A 20,903-nucleotide genomic window follows, 5' to 3' on the forward strand; every position below is an offset into this window, starting at 1 on the left:
AAGTCAGAGACACCTCCCCTCCCTGCACTAGCCTTGCATAATGAAGAACTCTCCCACCTCTGCAGGAGCCTAGTTTCTGGAGATTCTGCAACTGACAACCCCCTCAGGACACAAGTCGCACCAGTGAGCGCCACCAAGAGGCTCCCGCGCGTGACAAGTTTAGTTGGGGGGGGGGGGGGCAACTTCAGCTTAGCTGAGGGGGAGGGAGTAGGAAGTGCCAGTGGCTGGCAGTTAAGCATTTAACTTGCACAGCCTGTAGCAGGGAGGGAAAGTAGGATATGGGGCTCATTAGGAGCAGCACTGGAGGACCATGAAGAAGGGGCTGGAGAGCTGGCTCAGCCGCAGGGCGCTTGCCGCCCTTCCCAGGGACCTGAATTCAAGTTTTTGGTGCTCATAGGAGGTGGTGCACAACCAGCTCTAACTCCAGCTCCAGGATATCTGATGCCCTCTTCTGGCCTCCTGCACACATGTGGCATACACTCACACAGATACGCATAAATAATACTTTTTCAAATACTCTTTGAAAAAGGAATGTGAAGAAATAGGAAACTGTTATCACTGCACCCATAACTACTATGAGTCTATACTAGGAGTATCACACACACACACACACACACAAATACACACGCATATATATCACATACAAATACAAACACTAGTACAACCAAAGATAATACATAAAAACTGCAGAAGCAGCCCCATGGGGTGGGCTATGGGGAAAACCTAGGATCGAGGACATCAGACTCCAGTTTCTTAAACAGTCACTGACCAGGATGGGGTATCCAGGTGCTTCACACACATCTGAAATGCAGAGGGAGGCGAGAGCTGCCCTCCTTGAAAATGTAATAAGCTGGGTTCACGCATACAACAGAACAAAGATGGTGGGTGGGGTACATGGCTCAGAGACTGCTCAAACCCTCCTCAAGCTAGAATGTCCTGCCCGGCTTCTTACGAAGCTTGAGTTTTCAGCTGCGGTATGAGGCAGCCTAGAATCCATGAGAAACATGGCTGCCTCTTCAGTTCATACATAAGGCTGGGGAGGAAGGGCCTTCCCAGATGCTGGCTCAGCGTGCCCTGGAAGCGGCCTCCCCTGGGAAGCTGTGCAGCCTGCTAGCTCTCCTGGTCTTAGGTTTATGGGTTAGGGTGTTTCCTTTCATTTTGTCAGAAGCCACCAGAACACTTTGGATCACTAGAGATTCTGTTCCTCGTGGCTCCCTGGTTCTTCAGGCCAACACTGTAAGCAAACCCACTTCTAGAGAAATGGGAGCATGTTAAATGTGCTGACCACTCAGCATTTTAAATCTGTGCTCCCACAGCCAGGAACCCAAATAAAAAGGTTTGGTTTGGTTTTGGTTTTGGTTGGTCATTTATTGCCCCCCCCCAAAGACAACATCTATGTATGTGACTGCTTCTACTATTATTCCACTGGCATGTGGGGGAATAATAGGAGAGTGGGATGTGGTGACAGGGACAAATCTAGGGCCTGGTACTTGCTAAACACATGTTCTAGCTTAGAGTTCTACCCCAGGCCTCATTGGCTAGTTGCTATGATGGCCTGGGCCGAGCTGGGGGTTACAGGAACATGCTTGCAATGCTCTACCACCCAGCAACATCTCCAGTTTAAGGGTGATGGTCTAAGGGCAGTTTAGCATGACCCTCATGAGAATTACCTCTTTAAGGCAATAAAGAACTATCATAGCTGCAGACGCAACTAGTTTTCTGGAAAAATATGAATCTGGATATTAGCAACTAAGCAGATGCCACACACAAAAAAAATAATAATACTGGAAAGGGGAAGAAAAACAGCCCAAGTGGTGCTAGAATTATTTCACAACCTTGTTTATTAAAATAACACTTTAACAATCTTCCTCCCCCCCTTTTTTTTTACATTCAGGAAGATATTTCATTAGCTGCCTCACACAGAGGACAATGGTTTCTGGCTACAGCAGATGAGAAAATGTACCCTGAAATGTTCCCATTCGCCCTGTTTTGTTTTTAAGTCAGGGTGCCGGCCAGACACCCACAGGGCAGCAGTGAAGTAACTGACCACCGCACGGCCCTGCCCAAGAGATAAGTCAGTACCTGCAGAGTAGCCACTTACATAACTGATCATCCCTCAGCAGGGGGCAGCATTTTCTGCGTCTGTGAGACGGAGGCGGAAACTGTAAATGTATCCAGCATCGAGATCTTTCCAGACATTAGGAAGAAAACTCACAGGGTGCAAGATCAGCAGCAGTGGGGTTGCTCAGGCTTGCCAACAGTGAGGGGAGCCACTGCTGCTCCTCTGGGAATCGGGGCTAAGTGGCAAGGACAGTGACATTAAAGTGCGTGGTGGTGGTGGTGGTGGTGGGGACTGAGGGAGGTTAAGGCAGCAAAAGGCTTTAGACAATGAAGAACTTATTTTAAATTCCAGGATTCTAACATCTGAACTCAGCAGAGCTGCGCAAATGCAGAAAGAATTCTCCTTCCTCCTGTTTTGTTTGTAACTAGGTGGTGTGGGGTTTGCTGTTGTTTTTGTTTGTTTGGTTTCCTTTGAGAGGGTCCACTGGGCACAACTGAATCCTCTTAGGCTTGCATACTTGAAAAGTGCAATCAGAACTGGAAATGAAGTGGATGTCTAAGAGTTATTATTCTTCCTTCCATTCTTCTGCTTCCTACGTCATGGAAGTACTGGGGAAAGATGTCCATTCATTTGAGCAAGGCTGAATGCCTCTCCATGCCAATGAGTGCACAAAGAGCCAAACCCTTCAAACCATGAATAACACTCTGGATAGAATTACTTGCTTCATCTTCTTGCTGGAGACAACCTTGAATTATCTGCAGCCCAAATTTTATCAAAAGATAAACATCCCCGGAAAGCCTGGACAGCCTTACCCTACCCAGTCTCTGACACCCAACACGTTTTCTGGCTCAAGAGATGTTCCGTGACACTAATGATGCTGCTTTGACCTCACAGCTCCCGCTTTGTGAGGGGTAAGTTAACGGAGGGGGGAAGCCCACCCAGGCCAAGGACAGCACTAGTCCATGGCTGGGGTCTGGGCTAAGTCACAGGAAGCCTGAGAATCTGCCTTCCTGCTGGGCTCACAGTCACCTGCCACCAAGCCTGTTTTTTTTTTTTTTTTTTTTTTTTTTTTTTTTTATGTATACAATGTGTGTTTGCATGTACACCTGCATGCCAGAAAAGGGCACTAGATCTCATTATAGGTGGTTGTGAGCCACCATGTAGTTGCTGGGAATTGAACTCATGACTTCTGGAAGAGTAACCTCTGAGCCAGCTCTCCAGCCCCAAGCCTGGGGTTTTTTAAGTGAGTGCTGAGAGTCAAAAAGATTCATGCTCTTGGCTGAGCTGCCTTCCTCATCCCACCTAGCTTTCAAGACTACATGTTGCTTTCTTTCTTTCTCTTTTCTTTTTGCTGTTGTTTTGTTTCTGTCTTTGGGACAGAATCTAGTGAGGCCCTGTGTAGCCCTGGCTGACTTGGAACTTGCTACGTAGACCATAGGATCCTTCAACCTCTGCCTTATGAGTGCTGGGACCACAGGCTAACTGCAGCAGACTGACCTATTGGTAATTTTCCTGAAATTTTAAATCTAGCATTAAGCATGTATCTTCTAAGGGTTTAGGTCTCTGAGTGTGCGTGAGTGTGTGTGTGCGCACCTGCGGGGGGCACACATCTCTGAGAGTGCGCACATGTGTACATGCACACACGTGGGGGTCAGAGATTGATTTTTGGCATCTTCTTCAGTCACTCTCACTGGGCTAGTCAGTCTCTTGGTGAGCCCGGGAGTCTGGCTGGCTAGCTTGTCCCGTGTCTTCTCCTCCACTGCACTAGGCCCTAGGTCTAAACTATTTTAAGGTTAACTGTTATTTTTAATTACACGTATGAGCAAGAGTGGGAGTGGGTTTAGAGTGTGTACATTGAGTGCAGTTGCGCTTGCGAGCCAAAAGGGTGTGCCAGAGCCCCTGAAGCTGGAGACAGGGGGCTGCCTGATGTGGGTGCTGGGGACTGAGCTAGGGTCCTAAGCAAGCACTCTTTTTTTTTTTTTTTAAATTTTCTTCAGTGCTGGCTCTTAACTGCCACCTCCAAATTCCAGGTCTAGATTTTTTAACTGTAGAATTTCCATTTGTTTCTGTTTCATATTTTCAATTTCTCTTTTAAGATTTCATATTTTTTACTCATTACTACTAGTGTATTTTCCCTTATACTTTCGAACATTCATCTAAAACTTGCCTCCCCCCTTTGTAGATAACTCTGGTTGGCCTGACACCTCCTATGTAGACCAGGGTGGTCTTGAGTTCACTAAAATCTGCTTGCCTCAAGTTACTTCCAAATGTTGTGGAGGGCTGGCGAGATGGCTGACAGGGTAGAGACCCGACTGGCAAACCCAACAGGCTGAGTTCGGGGACCCATGTGGTGGAAAGAGAAGGCTCACACCATTGTCCTCCAATCTCCACACACGTCATGCCATGCAGCCAAACTCTCCCTACTGGTAAATAAGTGAAATTAAAATTTTTCGCCTGTAATTCCAACATTTGTATTATTTCAGGGTAGCTCTCTGTGGCTCCCCTATCTTCTGAAAATCAGGCATTTTCTGGTGCCTGCCTACTTACCTAGGGATTTGGGGTTGTATGGCATGTGGCACACTTGGACTTATTAGATATGCTGCTATAGTTCAACTTTCCATTTTAGCAGGTAACTGGTTTAGGTAGTCTCAGACCTTCCTCCCTCCCTCCCTCCCTTCCTTCCTCTTTTTCTTTCTTTCTTCCTTCCTTCCTCCCTCTCTTTCTCTTTCTCTTTCTTTCCCTCCCTCCCTCCCTTCTTCCCTTCCTTCCTTCTTTCTTTCACGGTTTTTCGAGACGGGGTTTCTCCGTATAGCCTTGGCTATCCTAGATCAGATCTATAGACCAGGCTGGCCCAAAACTGCCTGCCCTCTGCCTCCCCGAGTGCTGGGATTAAAATGTGTATTCCACCCCCCCACCCCCCATTCAAGCTTTTGCCTTTGCTATGCATGTATAGTTCACAGGCTAGCCTAAGATTTGAGCATTGTCTATAAGAAAATTTTCCAGGCTATTCCTTTGAGATTTTTTTTTTCTCCTTTTCTAGATTGTCCGCTGCTGTGGTCACTAACTTGCTCCACTCTGGCGCCTCAAAACATGAACCCGGCTGGACTCTATTGAATTTTAGGTACAAACTGTATTTTAGAGACAAACTGTGTTCAGGCAAAAACTACACATATGAAAACCTCAGCACATCGATCCTGCACCCCAATTTCTCTGTGCCCTTGACTGGCCATGCCCTTTGGCCAGTTTTTTTGTTTTTGTTTTTTATAGACTTATTTATTTATTATTTATACAGCACACCAGCAGAGGGCACCAGATCTCACTATACATGGTTGTGAGCCACCATGTGGTTGGTGGGAATAGAGCTCAGGACCTTCGGAAGAAGAGCCAGTGTTTTTAACCTTTGAGCCATCTCTCCAGCCCAGGCCAGTTGTTCTTATGATCTTTGTCCAGGACTTAAAATGTGGTCAGGACATGGGCTGAATGAACAGAAGCTATCCCTTCGCCATGGAAGTATGGCAGCCTCCTGGCTCCAGGGTCCTCTCTATCAACACTGCCATTTCCAGCTGTCCTCCCAGCAACATAAAACCTTGGAGGGAGAAGTCATGGAGGATGAGCATTTCCTTTTATACCCACCCTGCACCGTCATCTCCAACTCTGCAACGCTCAGGGCAGGGCTCCTCCACCGCACACAGCGCTCTGCGCCTGCGCATCCTGTGGGGCTAACCTTAATCTGCTCAGTCGGCTGCCTTACGCACTCACCACATTTTCTTTTCTGAATTAAGACTGTGGAAGAGTGGAGACTGACTCTCTTCCTCCTGTACTGTGCCCAGAATCAAGCCAGCCTTCCATCACACACTCAGCAAATACTTGCTGATGGTTATGGGGGAAATTCAGACGCTGTAAGGGCAGACTCTGTCTGTTAGCTGGCATAAGGCAACGCAAACAGTATCACGCATGATGGCTGCGGTGGCCCAGGCTTCCCGAGAGAGAGACCTTCCCAGGAGGCAGTCTCTGGCGAAAGCTGCATCTCTTTGGGGGACTGCAGAGCTTGAAAAACCGTCCTGAAACTCTTGGGCTCGGAGATCCATGAGGACGTAGACAGACTCTAAGAGCCAGAGGTGGTGTGGGACTCCAATTTGGGGGCTCACTTCTCTCCTTTCAGCATTAGGTCCCAGGAACTGCTCAGGTCACTACGGTTGGCAGAAAGAGCTTCTGCCCACTGAGACGGTTCACTGGCTCTTAAAAAAAAACTTCCTGATACTTCTTTGTGTGTTCCTGATAACAAAAGCGTATGGTCACAAAAGCACTAAGGGAACAGTTGCTGACCCTTGGATGAATAAAATAATCTTGAGGTGGAAATCTTACCTACCATTCCATTCAAAAACTTAAATTAGTACAGTGGTGTGGTTTTACGACGTATGTTTGAGCATGGGCACACAGGCTGAGTTGTGGGCGTGCTCTGGCACGAATGGAATCAGAGGAAACCATTCAGAAGCTGGTTCTCTCCTTCTTCCGTAGGTTTCAAAGACTGAACCGAGCTCTTCAGGGTTGCATGGCAAATGCTTTCAGCAACTAAGCCATCTCACTGACCCTTAGACAGATTTCCTTTTAAAAAGACTTATCTTTATGTTATTGGTCTCAGTATTTTTCTGCATATCTATACATATATTATGCCTAGTGCCTACAGAGGCCAGAAAAAGACATCAGATTCCTAGAACTAGGATTACAGATATTTTTGAGGGTCCATATGGGTCCTGGGAACCCAACCCAGGTCACCTATCAAAGAGCAGAAAGTGCTCTTAACTGCTGAACCATCTCTCCAACCACCCTTAGATATATTTTTTATTAATATTAAGATACAAATCAAGTAATCTATGACCCTAAAACATGTGACATTTTTGTAATTCCTATAACATTATAATTAATTGATAGGATTTTTTTCCCTCAAAATATTCTATTTGGTTCAACATCTTCACTGTTATTTTAGGAAACAAAACAATATATTTTAACAATTGCTAAACTTTTTCCCCTAACATGTATTTTCAAAGTAATAAAACATCTAATAGCATATGCCTTATTGAAAAATCTAATTGGCAATATGCTAAATGATTTCCAGTGAACTGATCTAAAGTGCAGAGAAGGTACCTCAAATCATGTTCTCTATAGTAACAAAGATTTTTTTAATTAAAAAAATTAAAAATTGATAAAATATGAGGACTTGTATCTGCTCCCAGATTTGATCTACAGAATAATTTTTATCTCTGAGACAAAGGACACCTTGGAAGTGTGCTGCTCTGGGCACTCTTCCTTCTCCCCCTGAGACCCGCCGGATCAATCCCTGGGGTCCTCCACCACACAGGGACTGGGCCAGCTTTTAAATTAGTCAAAACAGCATGACCTCAAGTGTCCTGTTACGAAAGGAAACAAGACTGTTTTCTCTCAAAGAAGCGCTAGCAGCTGAGTTTGAGAAGTCCACAGCTTGCAGAGGTTACAGTCTATAGCCTGGCTGGAGAGGTGACTCCTTGGCTTGGAGCCCTGGCTGCTCTTGCAGAGGACCTGGTGTGGTCCCAAGCACCCACACATGGCTCACAACCACCTGTATTCCAGGAAACCTGAAACCCTCTTCTAGCCTCCAGAGGTACCAGGCATGTGCACGGTACAAGTGTGTACAAATGTACATGCAGGCAAAACACTCAGACACATAAAATAAAATAGATTAATAAAGTATTTCAGGCTACAGCCATAAACAGCAGCCACAAAGGAGCCAATCAAGTTTGGAAACAGAGGCAGGGGCAAAAGGTCCTGCCTATGGATATGCCACCCTGCAGAAATGTTTCCAAAGAAAGAACAGAGGAATATGTTTTTCTTCTTTCCTTCTGATTCTTCCCCATTTCCCCTCTCATCATAGACATGACCACTGTGACTTTATATCCAGAAAGTTTTCAAAGTTCTAATCCAGTGTCTCTTCCATGATTGTATCTCTAAGTCTTTTTTTTAACCTTTCAAAATAGTAAAACATATTTTAAAAAATTGTCAACAAACTGTAACCTAATACAGATTTTTCTTAGAAGACATAAATCAGTCAACAATTAGGAAAAAACCTACAACCTTACAGAGAATTATTTTCTCCTTATGCCCACAATTTCATAATGAAATAAAATACTAAGTTATTTGTGTGCATTTTGTCTTTTTAAATCAAACTATGGTTTAGGCCAACTGTGAGAATTTCTTCCAAAACCCTTTTCATTCTCAGAAGCCACGCGGATAACAGGTGACATTTACAGCTAACTCAACATGCCCTCCATTTCTTTCTGCAGGATAAAGTGTATCCCCAAAGTCATGCTGCGGGACAATGGAGGCCGTGGTTCCAGGAGATGTACACTGGCAAACAAGTGAGAGAGGCAGAAAAGGTGCCTTCTAACGCCACACCCACCCTCCTGACAGAGCTGACGAGGGTCGCAGCAGGAAAGACAGAGAGCACTGGGTCCAGAGTCCCACAAAGGCAGACCAGTGTCCCGCTAGGGTCTCTGTGATGTCTCTTTGGGCTTACCTGCTGCCTCCGCTTCAGGAAGGTTGGCTAGCTGCCTTTTTTAGAACACAGCTTTGTCAGGAGTCAGCATAGGTAAGAAACAAGGAATTCCTCAAGAATGGTCTTGCTGCTGGGAAGAGAAAAGGCCACAGGGATTCCTGGCCTGCCTCAGCCTGCTGATTAATGCCCCCATCCTAATGCTAATTACCACTGGGGCATCCAAAGACTACCAGCAGCAGCCTTGGCCAAACAGCATAGATAAAAGCTATTCATCGCTTCGCATTTCCTGACAGTGTGCCAAGAGAGCATACAAACCAGAAGCAGTTCCCAACCAGTGGTTTCATTAGGAATAAAAGCGAATAAAGCATGAAATAGAGTGAGGGTTCCATTCAAGGATTCTCTAGAAGATCCCATTTGGTAAGACTTGTAGTTTAACAATGCATAAGCTAATATGATTTAATTGAGACTAACAGACAGATGAAGGCCAACCCATGAATCTGATTCTGACAGACGGCTGCTATTCCTTGACCACTAAAGGCAAGAGAGTAAGAGGAAGAGAAGGAGGGAGGGAGGGAGAATAGGAGGGAGAAAGGGAGGAAGGGGGAGAGAGAGAGAGGGAGGGAAGGAAGGAGAGAGATAAAAAAAGAGAAAGAAAGAGAAAGAGAGAGAGAAAGGACAGGAAGGTGGTGGTGATTATCCACAAACAGCCATGCTTATTGCACCAGCTGATGTATTTTTTGCCCAGACTTTCTGCAAACACACCTGGCCACCTGTCATTTTAAACCACAAATAATGATGTGCTCCTGAAAACAGTTACCTGTGGATGCAGTTATTAGTTGAGGAACCAATTTTCTGCAGGTGTAAAAATTACATTTTTCAAAAGGAAAACTCAGGAATAGCCAGTTTACCCATTAAGTCTTTAGAATTTTCAGCTTTGGCTTGCTTTCTCTGAAAATGATTCTTTCATTTTGGGGTCATAAAAAATCAACTATAATGCAAGCAGATCTTGGGTGCTATGGTTCCAGGCCCTCTGTTCTTAAGGATAACCCGAGAACCCCAGGAGCTTTTTTTTCACGTGGGTTCTCACGCCTAAGCTTTGTTATTAATATATTAGAAATTCAAATGGAGGAAAATTCAAATTGTATAAATCCATTGGAATCCACAATGGTAAAACAAAACAAACAGAAAAACATTATATTAAGCTCATAACATTTAAAAACTAGTTACATTTCCCAAAATGAGAGAAATTTCATGATAAGAGTGACACTTTCATATTTGAAAAAAATCTCTAAGATGTTTTCTAGTAATCTCTTATTAGAAAATGGCTAGATTCTCATCTGTTTCTACACTTGCTCCATTGCCAAGTGAGCAGTTTTGGCGGAAGTACTTAGGGCCACTTGGTTAGATGGCTCAGTGGTCGGAAAGATACTTTTAATAGACTTTCCAGATAATTACAAGATTATTCTTTGATGCTACAAATGCGGCAGAAAGTTCTTTCTGAAGAGGGAATGCTAAGGACTTAGGGAAAGGACAACCTGTGTGTGGGAGATCTGAGCAGCACTAGGACGGGCAGGTGTGATGACGGCCTCCAGGGGGACTTGTTGAGCAGTGGTGACAGCACAGACCCTTGCGGTGATGAAACAGAAGCACCATTTGGTCCATCAGTCCTGTGTAACCATGAGAAAAACATCATTCTGTCTATCAACTGCCTACCTGGGGCTCCTCAAAACTGTCAAGATCGTCAAAAATAAGGAAAGTCTCAGAAACCGTGACAGTTAGGAACTAAGAAGATGGTAGCTTAAGATGTCAGTGGCACCCTAGAACAGAGAAAGGACATTAGGCTAAAATAAGAAAGTGTGGATAAAGTAGAAACTTAATAATACTGTATCAGAGCTCAGGAGTTAGATGTACAGACTAGCAAAATGATAACAAAATAAAAAAATGTATCCAACATTTGTTCATTAAATGTAGCAAATGTATTAATAGAAGAGTTAATAATAAAGGGAACTAGATTTGGGAACAGATGTAAACTCTGATCTCAGTTTTTCTTTTTCTTCCTCCTCTTTCCTTCCCTTCTTTTCTTTTTTCAGCTTTCTGAGACAATATTGCACTGGAGGCCAGGCTGACCTAGAACTCACTGTGTAGTCTAAACCCACCCCAAACTCACAGTGATCCTCCTGCCACAGCCTCCTAAGTGCTAGGAGCACAGGTATGAGCCGCTACTTTTTTCTCTGAACCTAAACTAGCCTAAAATGTCATCTATTTAACTTTTTCAAAGAAGTTGATAAAAGGTAGGTTTTTAAAGGTTAGTTGTTCAGTGGGAACTGAAACAGTTCTTGTGTGCATGTGCATGTGTGTGTATTTATAAAATTGCATTTATATGTCTCACACATGTGTGGAGGCTGGGAACAGCCTCTGGAGTTAGCTCTCTCTTTCCACTTTGGGAATCTGGGAAATTGAATCAGGTCACAAGGCTGCTGGCTAACTGCTGGGCCATCATGATTAGCCATGGCCCCAACTTTTTGAGGAAGAGTACACTATGTAGCCCAAGCTAGCCCCAGACCCCCAGTCCTCCTGCTCTAGCCTCCCAGATGCTGGGATTTCAGGCACGTGCCACCATACCCAGCTTATACTTTTTGAATTATTATTTTCCATTAGTCTTTCTGCATTTTTCTTCTGTCATGGTTTAATTTTACAACAATATGCACTGGTTACTGGGAAATGTTCTTTTTTTTTTGTTTTTTTTTTTTTTCAATAAACTAGACCATCCAAATGCTGAAATGTTTAATTATACAATTACCAAAACATTTAGCCAGACATGGTAGCAGACACCTGTGATCTCAGACTTCGGCAGGCTGAACAGGAGGACAAGGAGTTCAAGGCCAGCCAAGTCACAGAGACACACTGTTTGAGCCCCATTTTCCCTCCCCAAACTCCTGAAATCTTGCATTTGTTGATATCAATATCAGCCTCACTAGAAAAAAAAAATGTTCAAAAACTGGGAAGCTGTTGGGATCATGATGGCAGAGATAAGTGCCAAAATTTTAACTTTTACTCATTTGCTCAAATTGCATCACTGGTAACAAATATTGCTCATTGTTTTACTTAAAATGACAGTTTCTACTCATTTCCAAGAAATGTCTGTCAAACACTGTGAGGAAATGTCTGCCAAGCTGAATAACTGCATTCTGTCAGTCAGTCTTCTATGTGAGAACTGGTAGTCTCTGAGGGAGAGGAAAAAGAAAAAGCCACGAGCTTTCCCTCAAGACGGCCATGGTATTTGGTACATGAGAGTTGTCTCATAAAGTTCACCTCTCATTTCCTCACACACAAAAAAAATATTAAGCGTAGATGTTCTCAAAGTCGAAACTTAACAAAATCAATCATTTTGACTGCCCCGTGGAGACTCAGCTTAGGTGAGGCTCTTTCTGCTTGGTGTTTACTTCTGTGAGTGCCCTGCCATGGACAACACAGATGTCCTGGCGCCGCTGTCTTCATTCAGCGGGTTATACTCGTCACTCTTCTCACTCCGGCACTGGAAATCTCACCCAGGGAGAAGAGCAGTGGCCTAGTGTTTGCACAGTGCATGCACCTAGCTCTCAGGACTCCTGACGGCTCACAGGTACCCCACAGGCCTCTGCTTCCTCAGTGCATATCACTGACATAAATAACCAGTAGACATGCGCACCTCCGGATCCAGAAAGCGCAGCGCATCTCTGGCTTCACTTTTCTTTGGGGCAGCTGTGACAAGAAGGGAATGGCAGGAACACAGTCCCCAAAACACACTCCCCACCCTGCCCTCCAGCGTCCTCTAAGAAGGCATTTTCCCTATCAACAGGGACAGAAAGCAGCAATATTTGTATGAAGGGCCTCTCGTTCATGACTGGAGGCATCTTCACCTAACTAGCTTCCTGCTCTATCAACATCTCTTAGCTTACCTCAGATGTGGAAATGTGCAAAAAATCTGAGTGGACTTTGTGGCAGAATTTGAACTCTATTCGTGAACTGAGGCAGAATCTGCCCAGATATTCCCAGGCATAAGGGAGGGGCAAAGGATACAGCATCTAGCTCCCAAACCAGTACGGAGTTCAAGTCCTCCTTTTGCCAGCACTAGCTGCATGACCTGAGGAAAGTTACTCAACATCTAAATGCCTCCATTTCTCCATCTGTAAAATGGGACAACAGCGCCTACCTACCATGTATTAAATAAACTAACACAAAGAATGTGCAGAATGAGGCCTCCTGCATGACTCTGTTTGCTATTATTTTTACAGGGGTGCGAGGGATCTCCATATTTGGCCTTCTGAGCATGACAGTGCTGAATCAGACTTGAGAAGAGAGAGAATGCTGGAGATAGCAAGAAATTAGATGTTGATATCTGCCGGGTTACAGATGAGAGAATACGCTTGGAACTGGGAGGAGAGAGAAATGCAGAGGGTGGGAATGCCCTGGGCTTTCGTGGTGTACTTATAGAGTGTCAAGGACTTCAAGTTTAAACCTTCTAACCTCTGACAGTCACTACCCACCTAAAAGTCTATAAAAGTATTATCTCCCCCCCCCATGGCTAAAAACGAATCATTAGGATGTCAACCGTTTGCTCCTTGCAAGGTGGCATTCTCGCGATGAGGTCAGTAGAGGTAGCTGAATGTGTCTCGGGCCTTCCGGAAACCAGCTTCTGTAAGCCAAAGCCGGAACCCAACCCCCAGATGTTTACTCAAATACCTGGGTTGGATGTGCTGTTTTTATCTTTACTGAGTATCTTTTGGCAGCTACATAGTCTGGCTCATAAGATCATCATAACTAATTAAGAGTTTTAGACTAAATCTGAAGTTGAATGATTTCAAGGATCCTCTTCATGCAACTATTCAGGCTCTGAATTGCCACAATTATAAGGCTGCAAAGAAATGCAAAATCACCATAATAAGAAAATAGTAGCAAGGAACTGGCCACTTGAAAATTTAGCCCTTCCTCAGACCTCCTCCACAGTGAGCTTAACCTCTGAGGCGCTAACCATATCCCTCAGCCAATGTCTTGTCTGATGCACAAAATATCTCGGCTACAATGGAATAAATGACAAACTTACCCATGCATGTAACTGGCAAGTGAAGCCTCTATTATTAACTAGAGCGAGGAAAAACTTGATAGGCGTAATGACATCACAGACACTCCAAACAGAAACAACTGGAATGTTCATGCATTAAAAAGACACCAAGAAATACATGAAATCCTGGAATGCTTTATAGAAAGGGTTTCCCATGCCGATTGACCCACCAAGTCAGGAAGTGAAGGGTACACATTTATTGCTCTAGAATTTTGAAAAGACAGCTATGCCAAAAATAAATGGAAATCTTGTTATTGTTGATTCTGAGAGTTTTATTCAGTCCAAATTTTTGCCAAATATAAGTGAGTTATGCCGGTATTATTTTCATTTTTCAATATTAAGTCCCCTCAAACCCACTGCGCAGGAAAAAGACTGTAAGGGATTTTGGATTCTAAATGGCGTCTTTCTGAATCCAAGTGTCTGGAACTCATGAGCCTAGTAAAGAAAAAGCCTCTTAGGATCTGCTCGGTGAGGGGGCCTGGCCTCCTCCAGGACGCTGTAGCCCCGCCTCCTTGCTGGCTATTCCCTCCCCCAACCCCCCGCAGCGAGAGGAGGAGAGGCACTATTGACAAAAGAGGTTTTAGCAAAGACAGTAAAGCTTAACTGCAAGTCCAGGTAGATTTCTGTGCTGTGCACACAGGGAATTGTGACCTAAGACGGATGTGCTGGTAGAAGCAGGAAGAGCTGTGCCAGCCACCGTGGGGTCAGGGGCTGAGTCTCCATTAGAGGCTCTAATTAGCCCTAATGGCATTTCTTCTAAAGTGCTGAACAACTGCAGCTTGGACTCTTGCTTTAAAGGTGACAGATTCTTGCCTGCCAGCAGTTAAGTCAGAGGCTTTTAAATAGCAGAGAAACACTTAAAGAAATGCTCAACGCCCTTAGTCATCAGGGAAATGCAAATCAAAATGACCCTGAGATTTCACCTTACACCCATCAGAATGACTAAGATCAAAAACTCAAGTGACAACACATGCTGGAGAGGTTGTGGAGAAAGGGGAACCCTCCTCCACTGCTGGTGGGAATGTAAACTTGTACAACCACTTTGGAAATCAATCTGGTGCTTTCTCAGACAATTAGGAATAGTGCTTCCTCAAGATCAGTTATACTACTCCTAGGCATATATCCAAAATATGCTCAAGTACACAACAAGAACATTTTGCTCAACCATGTTCATAGCAGCTTTATTTGTAATAGCCAGAATCTGGAAACAACCCAGATGTCCCTCAACTGAGGAATGGATACATAAATTGTGGTACATTTACACAATGGAATACTACTCAGCAATTAAAAACAAGGAAATCATGAAATTTGCAGGCAAATGGTGGGAACTAGAAAAGATCATCCTGAGTGAGGTATCCCAGAAGCAGAAAGAGACACATGGTATATACTCACTTATAAGTGGATATTATACATAAAATATAAGATAATCATACTAAAATCTCTACACCTAAAGAAGCTAAGCAAGAAGGAGGACCCTGGGTAAGATGCTCAATCTGCATTCAGGAAGGCAAATGGGATGGACATCAGAAGAGAGTGAAAACAAGGAACAAAACAGAAGGCTACCACAGAGGGCCTCTGAAAGACTCTACCCAGCAAGGTATCAAAGCAGATATTGGGACTCATAGCCAAACCTTGGACAGAGTGCTGGGAATCTTATGAAAGAAGGAGGAGATAGAAAGACCTGGAGGGGACAGGAGCTCCACAAGGAGAACAACAGAACCAAAAAATCTAGGCCCAGGGATCTTTTTTGAGACTGATACTCCAATCAAGGACCATGCATGGAAATCACCTAGAACCCCTGCACAGATGTAGCCCATAGCAGCTCAGTGTCCAAGTGGGTTCCCTAGTAATGAGAACAGGAGCTGTCTCTGACATGAACTCAGTAGCTGGAGCTGGCTTTTTGATCACTCCCCCCCAAAGGGGGTGCAGCCTTGCCAGATCACAGAGGAAGACAATGCAGCCAGTCCTGATAAGACCTGATAGGCTAGGGTCAGAGAGAAGGGGAGGAGGACCTCCCCTATCAGTGGACTAGGGGAGGGGCATAGGGGGAGAAGAGAGAGGGAGAGTGGGATTGGGAGGGGAAGAGGGAGGGGACTACAGCTGGGATACAAAGTGAATAAATTGTAATAAAAAATTAAAAAAAGAAACATAGTCATTTAACACTGAGCTGGAATAAATGAAAAGGTTCTTCTCTTTGCTTCAAAACAGCTTTTCTTTGGTTAGCTAAAAGTGAGAGATCGGAGCCCAGGGATGATGCCCATCTGGGAACTCTGGGTAAAGTTACTTGACATTCTCAAGATTTAAACTGGGTAAATGCCATTACATATTCTGCTGGGCACTGAGAAGTCCCAAACTTTGAAAAGACAAAATTCATATCTATAGTGGATCTGTAGTCAAAGACATTCTAGTGTATGGGTGTGTGGGGCTGGGGGCGGTGTGTGTGCGTGCGTGCGTGTCATCTGTGAGATAAATTATCTACAGTATAATACCAATGTCACAGTTGAGAAGTTAACGTTCTTTCACCCGGCCCAAACAGCTCAGATGGCTCAGCAGCTGAACAAGAACGTGAAGAAAGGTGAGACTTCACGCCACACTTCCTTAGGTTACAGTAACACTGCTGAGCTTCCTTTCCCCACACACTAATCTCACATCATTGCTTTTTCTCCTTGTAAAACAGAAAATCACCCCATTTATGCACTTATTCCAGGTATTCGTGCACAGGCTAGAAGGTAACTTATGAACTTATGGGAGTAGTTCTCGTCTTCCCCCATACGGGACCAGGGGCTCGAACTCAGGTGGTCAGGCTTGCCTGCAAGTGTCCTCACCCACTGTGTGACCTCGCCAGCCCTCACGTCTTGTTTTTCTTACTTCCCTCCCATGTGACTTTTACAAAAGAGCCATGACACTTATTTTTCTTCTGCTTCCAGCAACAGTAGACAGTTGTCTCTCCATTTCTAACTTTTCTTGAAAGCCCTTCAGAGAACAGAGTTTATGCCAGTACCTATGAAATTTGCTTGGCAAATAGAAGAACATTTTTTTCTTATTGGGATGTTTATCTCAGCTCTGACTATGGATGGTGTTTTGAAATCTGAAACTGGACGAGGGGGAAATGTGAAGAGTTTTGACATGTGAAAAGGCCAATGAGTCTGGCCAGGCCTGGACACTCACCCTCTCACACAGCTCTTCAAATGTGCAGTCGGCAATGGTTCCACAGGCTTTATTCAGCCGCAGCTCTCTGCCTTGCACTTTTAGAATCCTTGGTCTAGTTACTATGGGAACATGAACAAAGACTCAATCTTGTCTGGATAATTACTATAAAATTCATCTCTTACAGATAGGAAATGCATAGCTTGATGAATAATAGCACATGATTCAACACATAAATTAGACAAAATGCTGATACAATGACTGCCACTTGAGTGTGGCATCAACCCATAGACAGCAATGGAACTTATTAATTGGTCAGTGGAGATTGGGCATTGTGTTCTAAATGTATTCTCTTTCAAGAGAAATTAACTTACGTACAATCATTTTGTTTCTGAGCCAGCTCATCAAACAACTTATCCATGACAGCCTCCGCATCAGCTTCACTTGTGCTACAGTGAAAAGAATAATAGAATATGAAATTAATAACACTTGAAGCCAACATCAAACAGCTGCCTGAGCCTGCTTAGCTTTTTGCCCGTAAAGAGGGAGAACGGGGTGTTATGCTCTAAATACAAACATTAGATTTAGAATACACTTAAAAGCAGAGAATATTAACTCTCAGGTAGACGATCCTGCCTTATTTGCATACATTGAAAGACTTCTGAGCTTCTAGATGTTTCCAGTAATGAGAAGGATCCAGGCAGAATAAATCCATTAATACTATGTGTACACAATGAGAAGAAAGCCCCTGTCTCTCTCCTGCATGCAAAACAAGAGCAGAGAGGCAAGGCAGTCGAGCATCCAGCAAGCATCCTTTGAAATCTCCACGGAGAGGGTACACGTGAAATTAAATATTGAGGGTGTTTTCAGAACAAGAAAAACCCGAGTCAAAGCTACTGGCTGAGAAGAGCGAGCACTCAGAATTAAATTACTAGCTTCCAGCTACAAGCCGCATCTGCACATCGGAAATGCTACAACACCTGTATACAGCTGAAGACATATAGGACAGACTTCTGTCAGGAGAAGGACAATTAAAGACCACAGTTTCTCTCACAAGTGTCCTTGTTGGAAATCGCCCCCCACCCCCTTCTGTGATGCCTCCAATCGCAGCAGCTATGGGGTGAGTCCTGTCGCACAATCTTTTGTATTCTAATTAGAAATCACCATATGGTTTAAGGAGCTCACATATAGAAATGTGATAGTGCTATGGCCTCTTTTCTTCTCACTTTTTTTTTTTCAAAGAAGGGTTGATAAATTAACAGTCAATAGAAGAAAATAACTGGTAGAAGAAAGGCCATTCAAAAAAAAATTTTTTTTTCAAGTGAAAAACCTAAGTTTCCTCCAATCCTTCATACAAACTTACACAAGATGACCTGCCAATATGCTTAGTTTTGACACAAATCAATCTTAACTAATTGTGGAAGTAACTGGCATCCGCTTTAATAGTGTCTTACTGAAAATTAGTCATTAAGACTAAGTTTAAACTAAACAGACTCTTCCTTAGCACATTGCTGGCATTTAACTTATAACCATGGAATTCCTCAACTGTGGCGAATGCAGCAGCTCAGTCCCCACGAAGGGGCCACCCACCTTCCCGGGCCTCAAAAATACTATTTGCCATGGTTGATTCCAGAGGGAATGCTACCTATAAGACCTTTAAATTACGCCGCATTAAAATAACTAAATGACATGACAGAAAGAATGAGTTAGAGAGATAACCATCCAAATTAAATATATATGTATATACATTACACTTGCATTGCATGTGGAGGCCAGATAAAAACTTGTGGGAGCTGAGCTTTCTCTTCTTACTGTGTGGGTTCTCAAGGTCAATCCGGGTCACAGGGCTCAGCAGCGCTTTTATCAGCTCGGCAAAGCAAATTAAATGTATCAAAAAACCACAAAGTCAATGTAAATGTCAGTGTCACAACGATTACATGGATGTTTGGATGTCATCTTGGAATTCATTTAGAACAATTTCTATCATGCAGTGGTGATACACACACACACACACACACACACACACACACACAGAGTCTTTTCGAGAAGTGGTGTATGTGTGCATGCTTGTGTGTGTGTATAGGTATGCAGTGCCTGGATGCTAGAGTTTGACATCAGATGTCCTCCTCAGTTGCTCCCCAGTTGGCTAGAATAATTGATCATGAACTCCAGGGCTCCCTGTCTGGGCCCCCAGCACCGCCCCCTCTAACACTGGATTATGTAAGTGACTCTGCACCTGGCTTTCATGTGCGTGCTGGGGATCCGAACTCAGGGCCTCATGCATGGAAAGTGCTTTACCAGCTGAGCCATCTCCCCAGACCTGATTAAAAAAAAGAAAAAGAAAAAGAAAAGTCACAGTACATAGCCCAGGCTGACCTTGAACTTACCTTCCTCCTGCTTCAGCCTCTAGAGTACCTGGTTAATGACCTACTTAAGATTGGTACAAAGTCCCAATTTACTTCTAATATCAGAGATCAGACCTCTACTCTTGCCTGATGCATCTAAAACAAAAAGGGGGAACCGTTGAGAGCTGCGGAATGCTATGCCTTAAAGATGGAGCTGGTTTCTGCCTTCTACCTTCCCGATAGTGAGTGCTCTCTGTCACAAACAATTCCACATTTGGCTAAGGCTGAGGATCTGGCTTGCTTCCATGTATGTGGACCTATCTGCATTGCCCACGTGGCACGCCTGGGTTGGCTACCCAGAGGCTATTTAAGCTGTGGGCTGGCTTTCCCCAGGGTCCGAGGATTGTTCAAGGTTTCTGAATAAACTGCATTGAAAAAAAAAAAAAAAAAGTAAAAAAAAAAAAAAAAAAGATTTATTTTATTTTATTTATTTTCACCCGTGTATATGGGGAGGCACACGTGTGCCACAGTGTGCATGTGGAGGTCAAAGGGCGGCCTTGGGGAGTCAGCTTGCCGTGGGCTCTGGGAATTACACTCAGGCCATCAGGCTTTTGCAGCAATGCTTTTCCTCACTGAGCCATCTCACTGGTCCTAATGACATACTTGTCAAGGCATACAGACAGAGCAAGCAGAATTGGGGCACAGTTCATTAGCATAGTACCTGTCTCGCAGGGCAAAAACCTGGGTTTAATCACCAGCATCTCAGACACACACATGTATGTACACACACGCACACACATGTATGTATACACACACACACACACACGCACACACACACACGAGAGTCAATTTCTTCATAACAAGGTTAGTATTTCATGTTGCATTTTATTTTGGTGTTTTGAGGGTCCTGCCACGTAGCCCATGCTGACCTATAACTTGCAATCTTCCTGCCTCTGTCTCCTGAGTGCTAAATCAGAGAACTGTACACAGTTCATACCCAGCTCTTTCACAGTTCATACAAAGCTCTTTTTACTTTAATATTGTCTCATAGGAATTGTTACCTACCACAAAAAGATACTCTCAAGTTCCAAATTAGAAGACGGTATTAGAGCTAAGTGCTCCAAAAGCAAAGCATTTTAAACAGTGGCCTGTGTGACACATGACCGTTACCATCTCCGCTAACATGCACTTGGCCATGGGAATAAGTTTTAGTGCTACAGAGGACGGGACCCTCATCTCCATACTGTCTTAAAAGCATGTAGAGTGGGTGGCTACGGCACGTTTTGGTGGTTTTCGACCTAACTGGATTGGTATAAAATAAAGGAGAGCAGGAAAGGAATTCTTACCATAAACAGACATCCCCACATTCCATAACAGATAACTGCCAGGAAGCCATTATTTCTATGTATATTATCATGCATGGACATAGGATATGTATGTGCAGGCATGAGTGGACCATGGAGCACACATGGACGACAGGGAACAGCTCTGTGGATCTGTTCTTTCCTCCCACCTTCACATGGATTTAGGGATCAAAGACTGGTTGGTCATCATGCCTGCCTTGCAAGTGCTTTACCCACTGAGCCATCTTGCCAGTCTGGATTAACTTTTTAAAAGATGAACATTAGAAAAATAGAGGAGCCGGGCAGTGGTGGCATACACCTTTAGTCCCATCACTTAGGGAGTTCTCTGTGAGTTCGAGGCCAGCCTGATCTACAG

The 20,903-nt window shown here is 44.1% G+C and overlaps 1 protein-coding gene across 3 annotated transcripts in view; it reads right to left on the minus strand.

Moving 5' to 3' along the window:
- The window catches only part of Afg1l (AFG1 like ATPase), a 150,782-nt gene that overhangs the window by 17,059 nt on the left and 112,820 nt on the right, over window positions 1-20,903 (minus strand). For all 3 annotated transcript variants that reach the window (XM_060373466.1, XM_060373468.1, XM_060373467.1), the window contains 2 exons: window positions 17,218-17,288; window positions 16,861-16,961 (listed from right to left, as the gene is read on the minus strand). In XM_060373466.1, the coding sequence (XP_060229449.1) occupies window positions 16,861-16,961; window positions 17,218-17,288 (172 nt within the window). The remainder of the gene's footprint in view (window positions 1-16,860; window positions 16,962-17,217; window positions 17,289-20,903) is intronic.

This window comes from Meriones unguiculatus, chromosome 20, assembly GCF_030254825.1.
Source record: "Meriones unguiculatus strain TT.TT164.6M chromosome 20, Bangor_MerUng_6.1, whole genome shotgun sequence".
Taxonomy (NCBI): domain Eukaryota; kingdom Metazoa; phylum Chordata; class Mammalia; order Rodentia; family Muridae; genus Meriones; species Meriones unguiculatus.